Here is a 16,258-nt window from a genome sequence, read left to right as displayed (position 1 = left end):
CTTAGTATTCACCGCCTAAGGCACCAAAGACATGCAAACACTACAAACCAACCTCTCGGGTTCACACCTGCTGCTTCCTCCGCATCACCGGCTCAGAACTTCTTCTGAAATATCCCCCAGCTTTTGATTTTAATCTGAAAAAAACTCAGATATTCTTATCTGCCACCCACTTACCCTATTTAGCTCCAGATAGTCACCATGAGCGAAAACGACGATCTCCTGGCCAAGATCGGCCAGCTTGCAGGTGCGCTCAATATCAGCTCACCGTCAACACAAAGCTAACCCGCGAAGGCCAAATAAACCGCCACAAGACGCAAGAGACCCAGCCAGCTAACCACCAGTCTCAATATGTGTCTCGCCATGTCCCATCTCACCCGGGATGGGCCCCATACTACAGGGGACGCGGTCGAGGACGTCGAGGAGCAGCTGCTCCGCACCGGCACCGCACACTTGTTTTGAACACCGCGGGCGCTGGCTCAAATTCTAGCGCCAACTCATCCCCTGCTCCGATAAGTGCGAATGACAGCGCAGTGGTTCCAACACCATCTTCGACTGGCAATGGTTGGGTTGTGAAGCACGATCGCCACATGCAGCTGATCAACCCTGCCGTCTACGATCGGAAAACACAGGACAGGTCGAAGGATATGGAACGAACGCGCAAGCTTAGAGAACAGAAAAAAACCGAGTACGAAAAAGCGAAAGTACTTCGATATGCACAGGCTCCAGGTGCTGGTGCAATGGTTTCCACCACTGCAAACCCTGCAGCTGGCCATCAGATTCTTGTCAATGATGTTGCTTTCAGGGTTGCAAATGGCGGAAGCAAACTGATTCGTATTTCGAGTGCGTATTCTCTTCGCTCCCTACCTCGAATTTGCTTACCCTTCATAGATGACCCCAGTACTGCCAACAATACCCCGAAACGCGTCAAAATCGCCGATGTGTCCTTTGTGCGAAGCAAAAATGGAAACCTGCACCGTCTCGGTGCTGTGGCTATGAAGAAGTGGGTTTTGATTTTAACGATGGTTACCTTTATACTGACCTTGCCATAGGAATTATACTGTCAAGAAACGCGATGAGCTTTGCAAAAGATTTACAACAACCGGTATTTTGTTTTCCGACGGGCCATACTGCTATGTTCCACCCTATCAGCATGTCCAAAAACTAATACATCTGTTTCTCCAGGCACATGCTACAAAGGCCCGAGCTGCCAATTTGTCCACGACCCTAGTAAGGTCGCTATCTGCAAGGACTTCCTCCAGACAGGCCAATGTGCCGCAGGTAGTAGCTGTGATCTATCCCATGAGCCCTCGCCCCACCGCTCCCCCACCTGTATGCATTTCCTTAGAGGACGCTGCGCCAACCCGGAATGTCGCTACGCCCACGTCCGCGTGACACCCGGTGCCCCCGTCTGCCGCGCGTTTGCAACACTAGGATACTGCGAAAAGGGCGAGACGTGCGAAGAGAAGCACGTCCACGAGTGCCCAGACTATGCCAATACCGGCGCCTGCCCCAAGAAGCGCTGCCAGCTGCCGCATGTCGACCGCGCAGGCCAGATCCGCAAAGCTGCTGCGACTGCTGCTAGTAAAGCTGATTTGGGTGAGGATGACTCTGACCTGTCTAGCGAGGAAGAGAACTACGATGCTATTGATTCGGAGGATGTTGACTCGGATGCGTTCGATGACACTCCCGAAGAACTGATCGAAGGTGTGGATAGCGGCGAGATGTCGCAGCAGCAAGATTTTATCCGCTTCTAAATCCTAAATCCTGCCATTTGTAGTCGATTGGATAGTTGTCTTTCTTGCTTTTCGTTTGCTTTGCCCATACCCCGAAAACATGTCGATAGCATTCAGTTGAAAAGAAATGGAAAAAGAAACTGAAATTGAATATTTTACTTGAAGTTTCTTCCTGCGCGTACTTAGTTCCTTAAATTCTACATTTGTTGATCATATGTAGTGGCACATGTTAACAGGCTGTTGGGTATACTTCGGCAACCCACCCATGCCGAGCCATGTGACAGAGATAGAAACAACTGCAGGGTCCATGTCCTGCTGACTGGTGACATGAAGTAGGAACTTGTGTGACCGAATGTATGGATAAGCCTCACTATTGCATGATGTTTGAAAGCCAAATGGACTCGTGTCGTAGAAAGCGCAGTATTGAAAACCGCACCCCAGGATATCCTTCCGAGACCTACGAGGATGACCCTCGGTCTGCGGAATTTGCTGAAGCCACAGAGGCAATATTGGAAGCGGGCTGCTCAAGACATAGCCAGGGCCTAGAATGATTTTGTGTACTTGTTAATTATAGTGTTGTTATGTCTAGTATTTTTACTGTGTGGTTGGTATATATATCAGGGCTCTGGAATTGCCAAGTATAGACATGGAGGGGTATATCAAATAGCACCTAGTGATATAGGCAGCAACGATGCGAGTTTGGGCCTCAAATATTAAACTTGAAAGTACAGAGTACAGTCATAGACAAAAGTCGGAGTTCATGTTTAAAACATGTACAAATATTTACCATCGTGATCAACGCCACGGCTTGTATTGGGAAAATTGAGAGAGTGACTACGGAATGAAGTCAAGCACCTCGTCCAAATGGGTAACATAATCTAGGTCTAGCCAGAATGAATAGTACGTAACTACTTGGGATTCAAGTGATATATTGTTGGTGGGCTATAGTTGAACATAATCCTGGGCTGTTGACAACTCTACAAACTATGTGTATCACCAACACTTGAAAGTGTCGGCGGCTAAGTCAAGCCACACATATCGACCCTTGTCTATCAATACTATCTTGCGTTGGTTTTGGCTCTTGAGCTTTATTGAATCATGGGATTAATCATTGTACTATTCCGTACGTCCGAATGCGCTATTGCGCTTAGTTCAGACAGAAAGTCTACTCAAAATCAAGACCAGGAACGTCATCAAACAAAAGAAAGTCTCTCGGACGAGAGCAGCAGAAGAAGGAGATAGTGACTCAGTCTGTCTGAGATATTGAATAATAGCTTCTTTGTCCAAATATTGGATCATTGACGACGTGTTAGCTGGACATAACCGCAGCAAGCGACGGAAACTCGCAAGACCTCTCATGCATATCTCACCCGGCTACAAATGAGTCATTAAACCGGTGAAGGAAGGTTTCCGGCAGAGAGATCAAGTGTCCTTCCCCCGACGGGTCCAAGAAAAGAGGGATTCCCCGATAGGCAGGCCACAGACACGAAAAACGTCAACGAGTTCCCGATCCGGTATGTGGAGCATATCAGGAGCCCAGTAGTGAGTATCTAGTGGCCCAGTAACATCCAATCCAAGGCACTGGGTTGCCCCCATATGATGTGCCCAATGTACCCGGTGCACGGCATATCAGGCAGGTACCGGTTCAAAGTGAGGCTTTGAGATCGTATGCGGCTTAGCTTACACCGGGGAGGTGTTTTAGAGACCCTTGGGCACATACAGCGTACGGTGTATTGAAGTTGTATGGAGCCGTGGGAGAGTGGACCATCGGCTACATAAATATTAGAATGGAAGTGGAGCGGTGGACCTGCCATGGCCTTCTAGCTCGTTCAAAGAAGGTAGATCGCCAGTTTCATTCTGAGTCATATGGCAAAACAGTGGTTTCAGCTTCACCGCAGGAAGGATGTAAGTGTTAGTCTTGCATTGGGGAATGCATGAGGTGCTGAATATATCGGTCTATACACGAAGCAACTACCATGGTATTGATCCCAGCTTCTCAGATGACTGTACTATGTTGTAGAAACGTTATTGGCGAGCAGAAATAAAAATGCCGTGGGGTACCTTGCACTGAAAATAATTGCCTGTGTATGACTAATGTAGCAATGAGCCCGTCCACGGGTGGACGGGGTGACCGATGGCAGACTTGGTCTCAATTGGACAGACTCGGCTTTTTCACCGCCAGATCTTATCCGGGCTAACTTGCCCACCCGCGGACTTGCCGCCCAGGTGACAGGCCTATCATTATCACAGGCTTGTGCTGTGTACTATGTATAGACTGCGAACAGACTGAGCGGCTGCCGCCGAGGGGCTTGTGCTCCGGGGAATTGTCGAGACGAACTGACAGGAACAGGCACCGGGTCTGCGCTTTGGGCGGCAAGGCTCGATATGGGGCTTATTGAACTATGGAGGAAGTAGGAGAGAAAAAAGCAAAAGCAGCTGAGTGAAAGCCCAAGTTTAATCCTGGATAATTCGGAGATCCTGGTATATTGGGGCAGTAATGGTGGTAGATTAGGGGTGTGCACCCCGCAGCATAGAGACAAGCCGGAAGGCACCCGTCAAATACGATGGCATCATGTCCCCTGCACTCCGCATAGTAGATCACGGATTAAATGTGGTCTGTGAGCCTGTGAAGGATTGGAAAGATGGCTGCTTCAGCCATATGGGAGCTGCAGAGAGAGCTGCAAGTAGATCACGGCAAGATTGAGCAAGATCAGGCGTGTGGGATTTTCGACCCAAGCTCTCGCTCTAGGCAGAGCCCTAACCTCCAGGGTAGTCCCATATAGGGATTTTGATTTTGGAGGGGTGAGGTCGTCATCTGGATGGGACAAGTGATCAGTGCATGACATCCGTGCTTTTCCTCTTTTTTTTTACTTCTTCTTTTCTCATCCATGGTCGGCCCAACAGTGGATCAGCGGGCCGAGCCCGTCCCAAAGATTCATTCAATAGAGAAACATCCAATACCATATGGGAGAAGGAAACCTTGGAATACTAATAATGAATCCCAAAATAAGGAACAAAACAAAGAGAAAAAGCAAAACATCAAACCGCCATGGATCGCAGCCCAAAGGGATCGTCACACTGACTCGGGAATGATTGGCTGTTAGCGGCGGATAGAAAGGAGGATGACATCTAGACTGGACATCTGACCACTCACGGGTGATGAGTTTAGTACAAAGAAGGTACGAAAGAATACTTTAAAACACTTATTTCGAGTAGATGTGCAGGTCAAGTTCTAAGTAGCAATTAGTATTCTACCTAAGCGCCGTGAATAAGGTATAGCACAGACCATATACTCCCCACGACAGGGATTGTCTCAAGCCGGCGGAACGAGGATCAATCGATAGGCTATCGTTTATCGATAAGCACAGCGTCTGATTTCCCCCACTTAACATTTTGGTGATGGCTTCGGGTTTACGGAGTACATTATACAGAAGAGAAAGGAGGAAATGCTCTATATAACATCAGTGTACATACTTCGTACTAATGTTGCATACATAATCAGTTATTACTACATACCTGTAAACGAGCGAATAACTGCCAGCATTACCATCGAGACTGGATTATAAAAATAAAACTAAAACATAGAAAAATCTTCCAATAAAATAGAAAATGTAATAAACTCCAAATAGAAAATTAAAGCCGAATAACCAAAATACCAAGCAAAATACTCAAACATCAACAGATGCAGGTCTGCCCAAGCAAAACAATGCAGCCAATAACGGAGATGCTGTTCCGGGGGCCACACTTGCGCTCCCGCGCAGACCGCTGAATGAGTACTGGGTACTTGATCGACAGCCTATTCTCCATCACCCACATCGGTACTTGGTACCTGTGGGTACAATGTCAACCGCACGAGCACTGCATCTGCTCATACATAGCCTGCTTTCCCCCGGAACTAGATCACAGCATATTTCCCCCTCTTCACAATTATATCGTCATCTACATATTCATTTCTACACTTTTACCTACTATTTTTCCTCTTTGGTGATTTTACTTCTATATCAATTTCTCTATAAATCATCCTCTTCCCCCGCCCCACCCCTCTCTTTCACACACACCGCCTCTTCATGATGGCACAATATTTCTCTGAATTCTACCAACAATCACCATCAACATTAGACGTGGCACCGGAAGACGACGAGATGAGCGTGTTGGACGACAAGATCCTGGACCCAAATTCCGAAGACCATCCCGACAACCGCCGCGCCTCATACGACGCCCCAGATGCCTACTCACATCGGGATTCCGTCTGGTCCAACTACTCAAATACCAGCTCCAGCCAGTCGCAGTCAAACTCGCACTCACAAATCGGGCACGCTATGCTGAACTCAACAGGTGCCTCGTTCATGCCCATCGACGGCCCGCACTCGGCTTCCTACCCGCAGGCATCGTGGCCCATGCCGCGCACCGATTCAGGCTCATGTACCCCGACCGCGGGCTATGATCATTATGCTGCTAATGGAGACCAGAGTGCTATCGCTCCTTTCTCTGGTGGTGCGGTTGGACCCGTCGGCGCTATGCCTATGAACCCCATGTCGTACCGTGGAGGTATGGCGTTTGCAACTCCTGGCAGTGTCGCCATGTCACCGCAATCAAGCCAGGGCTGGATGCCGGCGCCTATGGACCTAGCTGAGGCAGAGTTGCACTCGAAAAAGAGTCCGAGTTACCGGGTTGCATTTCCGTTGAGGCGGGGAGATGGGATTCGGAAGAGGAATTCCCGCATTGAAATCTCCCCCGAACTTAGCTTGGCCAATATCGACCAGGCTATCAGGGAGTGCGTGGATGAGGAGAAGAAAAAGGATCTCAAGGCTAACAAACGACTGCTGCGGAATCGGGATGCAGCGTGAGTTGAGATTAATGTGCTGAGTTGGATTAAATGCTAACCTTATTTTAATAGGCTGCAATCTCGTCAACGCAAGAAGAAGGAAGCCGAGAGTAATATTGAGAAGAATAAGCAACTGGAAGCAATGGTCAAGCAACTGGAAGCAATCATCAAGCAACATGAAGAGAATGAGAAGACTCATATTATGAGAATAAAAGAGGTGGAGTACGAGAATCACCAGTTGACTGCCTACAATAGGCAGTTGACAGAGCACATCCAACACCAGGACATGGAGCGAGATGAAACTATCCTCAGGCACACGCGGGAGACAGCCAATCTGTTGAAGAGGAACAGCATGTTGGAGGAGAAAATTAAACAGCTGGAGCGCGGTGTCAAGCCCGCTCAAGAAAGCCTGTCTGGGGACTTCGCGGGCTTCGAGAACCCCGCCATGGAAAATCCCTCATGGGATGACTTCTCAATGGTCACTGGACCTCCCTTGCAACCGGAATATGTCCAAGCTCCTCGTCCTCAGGTTAGCCAGCAGGTTAAGGTCCCGGAGAAATCTACCAACGGATCAGACCTGCCGATCAGCTGGAACGCCTTCTACATGTTCCTGCTTGTCGGTGCCTTCTTCGCCTCCAAGAGTACCTCGCTACCGGGCCGCTCCCTGCCTCAACTCTCCGAAGAGTACCGGGCCGAGTCAGCCAACGTGCTGAAAGCAGTGCTAGCCTCGTCACCCGGCCACGAGCTAACCCACCCCCACTCCATCAACCACGGGACAACCACCGGACCTGCGCCGGCAACAATCAGCGGCATGGAGATGGCGCAGATGAGCGCTGTGCAAGCCGTGCCCTCGAATTTAGACCAGCTGCATAATACGCTTGTTATGCCGACAGAGGAGCAGGAGCGTGAACAGGTGTTCTCAATGAATGCGGACCAGTTCAACTCCCTGACAACATTCGAGGATGATAGCGGGGACTTCAAGCCACAGCAGCCATCCACTCTGCAGCAGGCGTTTGCTGTGATGCGTGACACTGCCGCGCAGCAGAGTCGCATGCACTCCGCTTTGTCTTCAGATGTGTATTCCAGGTCATTGATGTGGGACCGTGTACCCGAAAAGGTTGTTCAGGACTTCCGCCGTATGGTGCAGGGTCATGGTTATGATACTCCCATCAAGGAAGAGGGTATTTTCCACTCTTGATGCTTTCCTTTCGGGATTATTCCTGCGACTCTCAACACGACAATATTTCTTCTGATGCTTTCCTTCTACCTTTCTTGCATTTCTTGCGACGTCCTGTTTGGGATTGTTGCTTGATCTAGCCCTTTTCTTTTCTTCTTTTTTTTCAAAAATACGGGCCAGCAATGGCCCTTGAAATACTAGCGTGCAACGATAGATCACGCAACACTTTTTATTCTTCTTCTTGTTTCTGTATCTTTTTCAATGTCTTTTTTTGAGTTCGGTCCTAGGGTCAGGTTCACTCGGGCACAGGGGGCTTTGTTTAGCGATGTGATGATTTTTTAGCGATTGGCTTCGGAGCGTGTTTCTGTTTCTTGTTTTGACTGATGGAAGGGGAACTATATTATACGAACGACAGGGTGGGAACCTGAATTATGTGTTTATGTGTACAGACCTGGGATCCTCTCTGCAAGATGGAATAAGATCTTGGGTATGGGATACGAGAAACGAAACGAGTTATGAAGAAACCTTGCATGTGGCGATTGCATTCAACTGTGCTTATTATGACTTGTTTTATGACCTATGTTTTATGTTGTATGTTACTATTTAGCGATCTGGGCTGGGGCAGTGTCAGGCATTATGAGGGGAAATGGGATGGGATGATCTCGTGCTTTCGGGCTGGATGAACTTGCTTTTTCATGTTTCCAAATGTTTTCTTTTTATTTTCAGCTCCTAGGCCCTGGAAGTCTAAGCCTAGACTCCGGACCAAACTCGCAGGGTTGTTTTAGCCTGAGTGATTTTGTGCTGAACCCACAAATGGCTGGCTACAGCGCTAACGAATGTGACGAAGAGATGACAGTGTGATATCTTACCACGCGATATGAACTACTCTTACGATGTAATTGCTATTGTTTAATTCATTATTGGCTCGGTTCTAGCCGGCGCGGCACATTTTTTCCGCGTTTGACGAGGGAAGTATCTCTGCGCATCGGAGACATCCGATCAGCATGTTGATATTACGGACTATCCATATTTCTAAATGTACATATGTGAGGATGGAATGACATCTAAGTTCAAGCTATTGCGCAGCAACTGCCCTTTGAAGTAATATCCCCTCAATAAAAAACCGCGATGCCAGGGTTTGACCCACACGTAATCTTAGTTGAAGGACCTTGGGAGCAACTTGTGGCACTAATACCCAATCACTACCACGAGATTTGGTCCATTGACAAGACTTGCGTGGAAGGCTTACATCGTTCCAAGCTTTGACAAGAAATTATCCGAGCCTTGGTTTTATAAAAAAACATGCGTAGGGCTGATGGTTGCTCCCGCCTGGGCATTTGATATCCCGCAAGGGCGAGGAAACCCTAAGTTCTCAACACAAGCGCAGGACAACATGCAAATTGGGAAGTTTGAACATCAAGTAGACATGGTAACATCATTAGAAGCAACAGAGGATTGAATAACGTGGCCAATAATGCAACCGGTGACGGAAGATATAAGCTAATCACCAAGCTAATAAATATAACTGGAACCGAACCCCCCCAAGGTCCTCACCTCAACGGAGGACCCGAAGAAGCCCATGATTTTTTCTCCGATATAAAACGGTCAAACAATTCCCCTCATATCCATAGGTTAAGATCGTCATTTTCATTTCCATATTCTTCGAGCCTTTCGAGCTTCGACTTCTCCCTTCCACGTCGGGGCACGATATACCAACATAACCCGCCAAGATGTCTTTCGATCCTCACAATGTTGACCTTGACACAGCCGATGCGGCTCAAATTGTCTGTTACCTTAATGCCGAGGGAAACGAATATAACGGCCAAATGGGTGCGCGCATCTCGGCCATCTTCGTGATCCTAGTCGTCTCTTCAGCAGCAACCTTCTTCCCCGTGCTCGCACAACGGGCACCACGCCTGCGCATCCCAATTTACGTCTACCTCTTCGCAAAGTACTTCGGTGCCGGTGTCATCATTGCAACAGCCTTCATCCATCTCCTCGATCCCGCATACGGCGAAATCGGTGCCGGCTCCTGCGTTGGAATGACGGGCCATTGGGCAGACTACTCATGGTGTCCGGCAATTGTATTGACATCACTCATGGTCGTCTTCCTCATGGACTTCGGTGCCGAGCGCTGGGTCGAGCTCAAGTACGGTATCTGTCGCGACGACCCAGAGACCATGATGTCGAGTGGAGGTGAAGTGCGGCGTGTGGACTCGCGTGTTTCGGCACGCCACCCAGACGACAAGCAAGTCAAAGAGATTGAGTCGCAGTCTAACGAGCTGGCAATCGAGCGCTCGGTCAAGCAGCAGATTGCCGCGCTGCTGATTTTGGAGTTCGGCGTTATCTTCCACTCTGTCATCATTGGTCTGAATCTTGGTGTTGCGGGTGATGAGTTTGCTACCCTTTACCCTGTTCTGGTCTTCCACCAGTCCTTTGAGGGACTTGGTATTGGAGCCCGCATGTCGAGTATCCCATTCAAGAAGGGCAGCTGGTTGCCTTGGTTCTTGTGTTCTGCTTATGGCCTCACGACCCCCATTTCCATTGCTATTGGTCTTGGTCTGCGCACGACATATAACCCTGGGTCATTCACTGCCAATGTTGTCTCCGGTGTGCTGGACTCTATCTCCGCTGGAATCTTGCTATACACTGGTCTGGTTGAGTTGCTTGCTCGTGACTTCTTGTTTGACCCCCACCGCACCCAGGATAACAGGCGGTTAACTTTCATGGTGCTGACTATGATTCTTGGTGCTGGTATCATGGCTCTGCTTGGAAAGTGGGCTTGAACTGGAATTGAGTTCGAGATCTAGAGATGGTGTGTGTATTTGGTGACAGATGTGTGCATTGTAAGATGGTGAACCGTGAGATTGGATACAGATTGGTTATAGTTGGTAGTATAATTGAGTTTCGAGACAAATGATACCCAAGGTGGGCTGGCTTTGTGATATTCCATTTTTCTTTTCCCAGCTAGAATAAATAATTATGCTAATACTTGCTGAAGGAGGAGGGATAATAGTAGTAGTAATACATATAAGTGTCGTTCAATCGATCTACTGCTGAGATAAATCACCAAATCCTAATATGGGAGTGCAACAATGACAAGTATGGCGAAGGCTTTCGCTCGTAGTTGTTGGCCAAAAAGACTAATTGATAGACGCCCAAATAGCAAACTCTAGAATAATAGGGACTACTGAATACCTCCGTGATCTCTCGGAATTTCTTTCATATGTACCCACTAGACTATTCTGATGAGTGTAGTTATGATAAATGGGCTTGTTCGCCAGCACAGAGTTTTTACCGCTCAATCTCGCCCTTGCATAAGTTCTGGGATTCCACCGTCATACCCGGCATTTGATATGACTTGCGTACGCCAAAAACAACATGTTCTTTATCGCAATTTCCGTGGTTGAAATCATCTTGGATTGGGGAGCTAGATTCACCCTTATCTACAAGTAATCAAGGCTATCTAGGTCCAAACCTTCAATCGAGTCGTGCAAGTTCGGGAATAGGGATTCGAAGTCTGAGTCGGAACATTCGTGGGGGTAGATGGTCCTACGTTTCGAAGAAGTGAAGGACTCAGACCATATTGGTGATGTAAACAACGATATCTTCCGTGTGAGAGATTTGTAATTCAGATTCGGAAAAGGAGCCGCAGGCTTCGGTGAAAGAAGATTATTTGACTGCATCTCCATCGTAAGAGCTCCATACATGATTGAGCTGCACTCAAAGCCACAGCCTCGACTGCCGCTCAGGAAGGCCTCGCGTGTTTGATGAAGGAGGAAAACCAAGTCATTGATAGCTTCCTGTCTCCGTTGGTTCATTAATCCTGCGATTTCATTAGATACTATGCAGCTTCAGAACTTTTTGACCTTACCGATGACCCTATCAGAGATCGGAAGCCCCCAACCACTAATCAAATTTCCACTCCGTGACATAACAGTGGATGTTATTTCTCTGAACTGGGAACGGAGCTGGAAAAACCAGGAAACCCATAACCACAAAATCAAATCCCGAGAATATGTCGTAGGAATCTTTTCCTCCAGATTATTGATCCATACATCTGTCATGATGTACACAGCTTCTTTGCATTCATAGTATTCCGCTATGACAGCAACTTTGGCGAGCATCTCAAGGGTGAGCTTTCGCGGTATGTGGTGGTATTTGTTATGAATAGCATGAAGAAGAATCAAGAAGGCTTCGATGTCCCAGCTTTCTGCAGTAACTTCAACGGAGCCTTTTGCAGATAAGTAATGCTTTCCTTCCAACCGCCGGTGAGTATGCTTTTGAATACCGAAGACGAAAATATCAAATGCTTCGCGGAGACTTGAATGTAAAAACAACTCTTGACAAGTGGTTCATAGATTTGCTCTTCGGCGGCGGGCCCTTCGGCGGCGGGCTCTTCGATCGAGGCTGGTTCATGAGACGGTGCTGGTTCAGGAGACGTCCGAGTGGCGCTCAATACTTCTTGCTTTTTCTTTCCGCTCGGCTTCTCTGAACGGGATTGTGGAGTTTTGATCACTTCAGCAGGACTTTGGGCATCAGGGGCGGATTGTGGAAGGGCCATGCTAGTTAACGTATCTTCAAGCGCTTATGCAAAAGGGGAGTCTGCATTGCGCAATATTATGATCACTTCACCGTCTGGATCGATGATATGAGTTGGTTGATTCATGGTGGTGATCAAATGGATGAAGAGGTGAAGTTTTCCTCGTAAAATGGGAGAGAAAAGGGTTGATCCTCTGCAGTAGTGGACAGCGTTTGTCATGGGCGGAGACTGAAGGAGGCGAAGATTATGAGGGACAGGAAGGAAGTGGCAGGACAGTATCTACTGATAATAAGATAGCAATATCCCAATTACGCTCAGTTTGCTCTTACCTCTATCTCCCAAGTACTTAAAGCCCTCTCAGGCGTCAAAATACGCTTAGTTTGGATAAGCAGCTACACACACCCAAGTCTTCTAGCACATGGATTACTGTATTAGGTTGGAGACATTCTACAAATTGGCCATTGGAAGTTCAGATACATTGGGGCCCATTAGTAATTATTGAAAGCTCCAAATATAAAATGATATTGTTTGGCCTCGAATTATTAAACGATATGGTGGCTTACTGAATCGCCTTGCTGCATAACTGGGACCCACATATTGCTTTCTACGACCTAATAATAAAACCAGGCCAGCCTCAAGCGGTTAGTCCACAGCGTTAACATGTTCAATTGGAGCTTTTCGTGTGGGTGGCAGGGGTTCCAGTGCGGGGCGGATTGAACTGGCGCTTAACAGTCGAACACCCCATCTGCTATATACTATGATACCATGTTCCTTTTCTCAACAGACCTACTATTACTCAAGAATTTTATCTTAGAAAGCCTACTGTTACTCAGGGATTATCAGTCCAATCACCACATGTTCAACAAGAATTTTAGCAAACATGGAACTCACAATGCGTCCAAGGACCTCTGAGCCACTCAGAATCCTCTCCCTTGGTGGGTTTCTCTATTCACTCGGGGCAGCGAGCAAGTGTTATTAACATGCACCCAGATGGTGGTGGAATTCGGGGAATCTCGAGTCTACTGATTCTAGAAAGAATCATGGAAAAGATCCGCGATGTTCAACATCTTGACCATGTCCCACGCCCGTGTGAGCATTTCGACTTGATCGGGGGTACAGACACTGGAGGGTACGTCTGTATGTCCTATATAAAGGGTTAGTCAACTAACATACTACAAGGATCATTGCTATTATGCTCGGTCGGCTGGGAATGACAGTGGATGAATGCATTCGAGCGTACCGAACAGTTGCGCAGCGTGTTTTTATTCCGAAACAAAACGCAATTATCCCAGTGCGACCGAATGGAATTTTCTCTGCTCAGGTATTTGAAGAAGCTATCAAACAAACAGTAAGAGAGTTCTGTACGGACGGAGAATGTGTGAACCGTCGGCGCTATGGCTTTTCTACACCTCCGTGCCAGCACTCTGATCTCCCCTTCCGCGAGCAGGCGTGCACAAAAACGTAAGTTGCCCTTTACCTAAAGAGTTTAGATTAGTATTGACAAACAATAGAGTCGTTTTTGCTATCACGAAGGTCAACGTTGACGCGGGACCTACCCCGTTCCGGACATACGACAAATCAACTTCGTTGAATGGTTGCACTATTTGGGAAGTGGCTCGGGCTACTTCAGCTGCGACTACGTTTTTCAAGCCAATTAAACTCGGTCGAGACGGGATCGAGTATATCGATGCCGGATTTGGGTATAATAACCCATGCGACAAGCTTATTACAGAAGCTAGAAACGCGTTCCCTGGACGGGACAACCTGCAGATTCTGAGTATCGGAACCGGTCTTGGGAACGTGGTAGAGATAACTAATACGCGCCCGTCAATCATTGACGCACTACAGAAGATGGCCACATCCTCCAACAAGGTAGCTGCCAGCTTGGACGATGAATATGGCGACAGCGGCCATTATTTTCGATTCAACGTTGAGCGTGGTCTAGAGAACATCAGTTCGTCGGATTGGGATCAGGATAGCACGATCTCTGCACATACAAACAATTATCTCTCCCAGAAGTCTAGGGCAATTGACAAATTTGTGAAGACATTCACGGCAACGGGTGAGCAGGATTCTCTTCAGTTTATGAAGATCCTTATTATGATCGACCCTCATTCAAACCGCTGACTTGGCTGTAGACCAGCCGAAGGTCCACCAAATAATTCCTTTTATTGCAAACCCTGGCTTCACTGGACGTGAGATCGTACTAGCTAAGCTCCAACAAAAGCTCTTTCTTCAAAGAACTGCCCGCAAAGTGGCCCTATATGGACTGGGAGGCATCGGCAAAACCCAAGTCGCCTTGCAGCTTGCCTATTGGGTAAAGAATAATCTGCCGCAGTATTCGATCTTTTGGGTCCCGGCGTTTAGCGAAGCCAGCTTCAAGCAGGCCTGTACGGGTATTGTGAAGGACCTTGGCCTTCAACAGGTCAAGGAGGACGAAAATGAAATGGAGCTGGTTTGTCAGTATCTTAGCTCCAAGGAAGCTGGGCCGTGGCTCTTCGTTGTGGATAACGCAGACGATTTCGACCTAGTCTTCGGAAGCGATAGTGCACCAGGTCAGCTTTGCAAATATTTCCCGGCTAGCAATACTGGTGTCCTCTTGCTTACCACCCGCTTCAGTCGGGTGGCGCATGGTTTCACTCCACCGAGAGATACAATCCAACTCTCGCAAATGGAAGAAGGCGAAGCGATTAATTTTTTCGAGAAACTCGTGGCAAAAGACCTCGTCCACGATCGAAAGATGACAGGAAAGCTACTCGAAGAGCTCAGATGGCTGCCTTTAGCTATCAAGCAGGCGGCCTTCTACATTAATTTTACCGATGTGTCGATTTCACGTTACCTCGATCTCATGCATGGCACGGACAAAGACAGAGAAATTCTCATAAATTGGCATTTTCCTGATGATACTCGCTATCCGCAGCTACAGAATGCCATTGCCAAAACATGGCGTATATCATTCGAAAAGATCAACAGGTCAGATCCTATCGCCGCTGAGATACTGCAGTTTATGTCTTGCATTGGGCCAAGAGGAATCCCACGGTCTCTCCTTTCCTCTTACGGTTCGGAAGCACAAACGGAATCCGCAATTAGTACGCTATGTGGATATGCATTCGTGACGAAAACAAAAGATGGAACCACGCTTGACATTCATGCTCTAGTCCAGCTAGCGATGCTATTATGGGTTGACCAAAAGGGCGAAGCATTCGAAACAATCAAGACAGTCATGCAGCGTATGGTAAAGACATTTCCGCCTGGGGGCCAGATCAACGAACAGATGAGGAGGGCGTACATATCGCATGCTCTTGAGCTTCTTCGAAAGACCGAGGGACGAGATATGGACGAGAGGCATGAGCTCGTCTCAAAGGTTGCGTCCTGCCTCACAGATGATGGCAGGACGAGAGAGACTGTGGGATTATTGGACGAGCAAGTCAAAGGGGACCAAATCCGCTACAATAAAGGACACCCCTCTGGACCGAGAACTCAACTATCTTTGTCAGGAACACATACAGCAGACGGACAGACGAAGAAGGCGGTGGAGCTGAGCGAGTATATCGCCACGATGAAAGAGAGAACATTGCAAAAGGCGCACCATGAACGAGTGGTCTCCCAGTATGCTCTCGCAATGGCGTATCGCGCAGACGGATAAACTCGAAAAATCAACGGAATTGCTCAGAGATCTGGTCCAGACAAAAGAGCAAATGATATGTAACGAACAGGACGCCTTGCGACGAATATTTGTGAGAGCTCGTGCAATGTTATATGAAGAAAATAGGCAGAGCATGGAATTTGTGCGAACTACTCGATCAAAGGGTCACAGTGGAAGGAAGAATATTTGACAAAGAGGATCGTCTCTACTAGTATCTTACTGGGAATTAGTAGAGTTATATTGATGTGACTGTATACTTAGGTAGGTCTGACGTGAGCAACAGACCAACTTAGAAACACCTTGCAAGGTTATATATCCAAATTATGTCTAGCTA

General features: G+C 47.7%; 5 protein-coding genes across 5 annotated transcripts; 4 read left to right on the top strand and 1 right to left on the bottom strand.

The window, feature by feature from the left end:
* Window positions 1-88: 88 nt before the first annotated feature.
* Window positions 89-1,886, top strand: N7471_009226 (CCCH zinc finger protein). Its single transcript, XM_057281945.1, has 4 exons — window positions 89-244; window positions 292-1,000; window positions 1,050-1,102; window positions 1,183-1,886. Exons 1-4 carry the CDS (start codon window positions 199-201, stop codon window positions 1,752-1,754), a joined length of 1,380 nt encoding a protein of 459 aa, XP_057132828.1. The 5' UTR covers window positions 89-198; the 3' UTR covers window positions 1,755-1,886.
* Window positions 1,887-5,665: 3,779 nt separating this feature from the next.
* Window positions 5,666-8,653, top strand: N7471_009225 (putative bZIP transcription factor). The gene is made up of 2 exons (XM_057281944.1): window positions 5,666-6,576; window positions 6,631-8,653. Exons 1-2 carry the CDS (start codon window positions 5,801-5,803, stop codon window positions 7,754-7,756), a joined length of 1,902 nt encoding a protein of 633 aa, XP_057132827.1. The 5' UTR covers window positions 5,666-5,800; the 3' UTR covers window positions 7,757-8,653.
* An 812-nt stretch (window positions 8,654-9,465) lies between these two features.
* zrfA (high-affinity Zn(2+) transporter ZRT1) lies at window positions 9,466-10,521 on the top strand (the record flags this gene model as incomplete). Its single annotated transcript, XM_057281943.1, has 1 exon — window positions 9,466-10,521. One exon carries the CDS (start codon window positions 9,466-9,468, stop codon window positions 10,519-10,521), a length of 1,056 nt encoding a protein of 351 aa, XP_057132826.1.
* Window positions 10,522-11,181: 660 nt separating this feature from the next.
* Window positions 11,182-12,299, bottom strand: N7471_009223 (uncharacterized protein; the record flags this gene model as incomplete). Its single annotated transcript, XM_057281942.1, has 3 exons — window positions 11,182-11,561; window positions 11,610-11,948; window positions 12,002-12,299. 3 exons carry the CDS (start codon window positions 12,297-12,299, stop codon window positions 11,182-11,184), a joined length of 1,017 nt encoding a protein of 338 aa, XP_057132825.1.
* Window positions 12,300-13,158: 859 nt separating this feature from the next.
* On the top strand, window positions 13,159-15,924 carry N7471_009222 (uncharacterized protein; the record flags this gene model as incomplete). The annotated part of the gene is made up of 5 exons (XM_057281941.1): window positions 13,159-13,213; window positions 13,269-13,407; window positions 13,458-13,739; window positions 13,790-14,340; window positions 14,417-15,924. 5 exons carry the CDS (start codon window positions 13,159-13,161, stop codon window positions 15,922-15,924), a joined length of 2,535 nt encoding a protein of 844 aa, XP_057132824.1.
* Window positions 15,925-16,258: the final 334 nt, after the last annotated feature.

This window comes from Penicillium samsonianum (assembly GCF_028829775.1).
Source record: "Penicillium samsonianum strain IBT 33392 chromosome Unknown utg000005l_segment0_segment0, whole genome shotgun sequence".
Taxonomy (NCBI): domain Eukaryota; kingdom Fungi; phylum Ascomycota; class Eurotiomycetes; order Eurotiales; family Aspergillaceae; genus Penicillium; species Penicillium samsonianum.
Note: the sequence above shows the minus strand (reverse complement) of the source record. Positions and strands in the feature narration are given on the sequence as shown.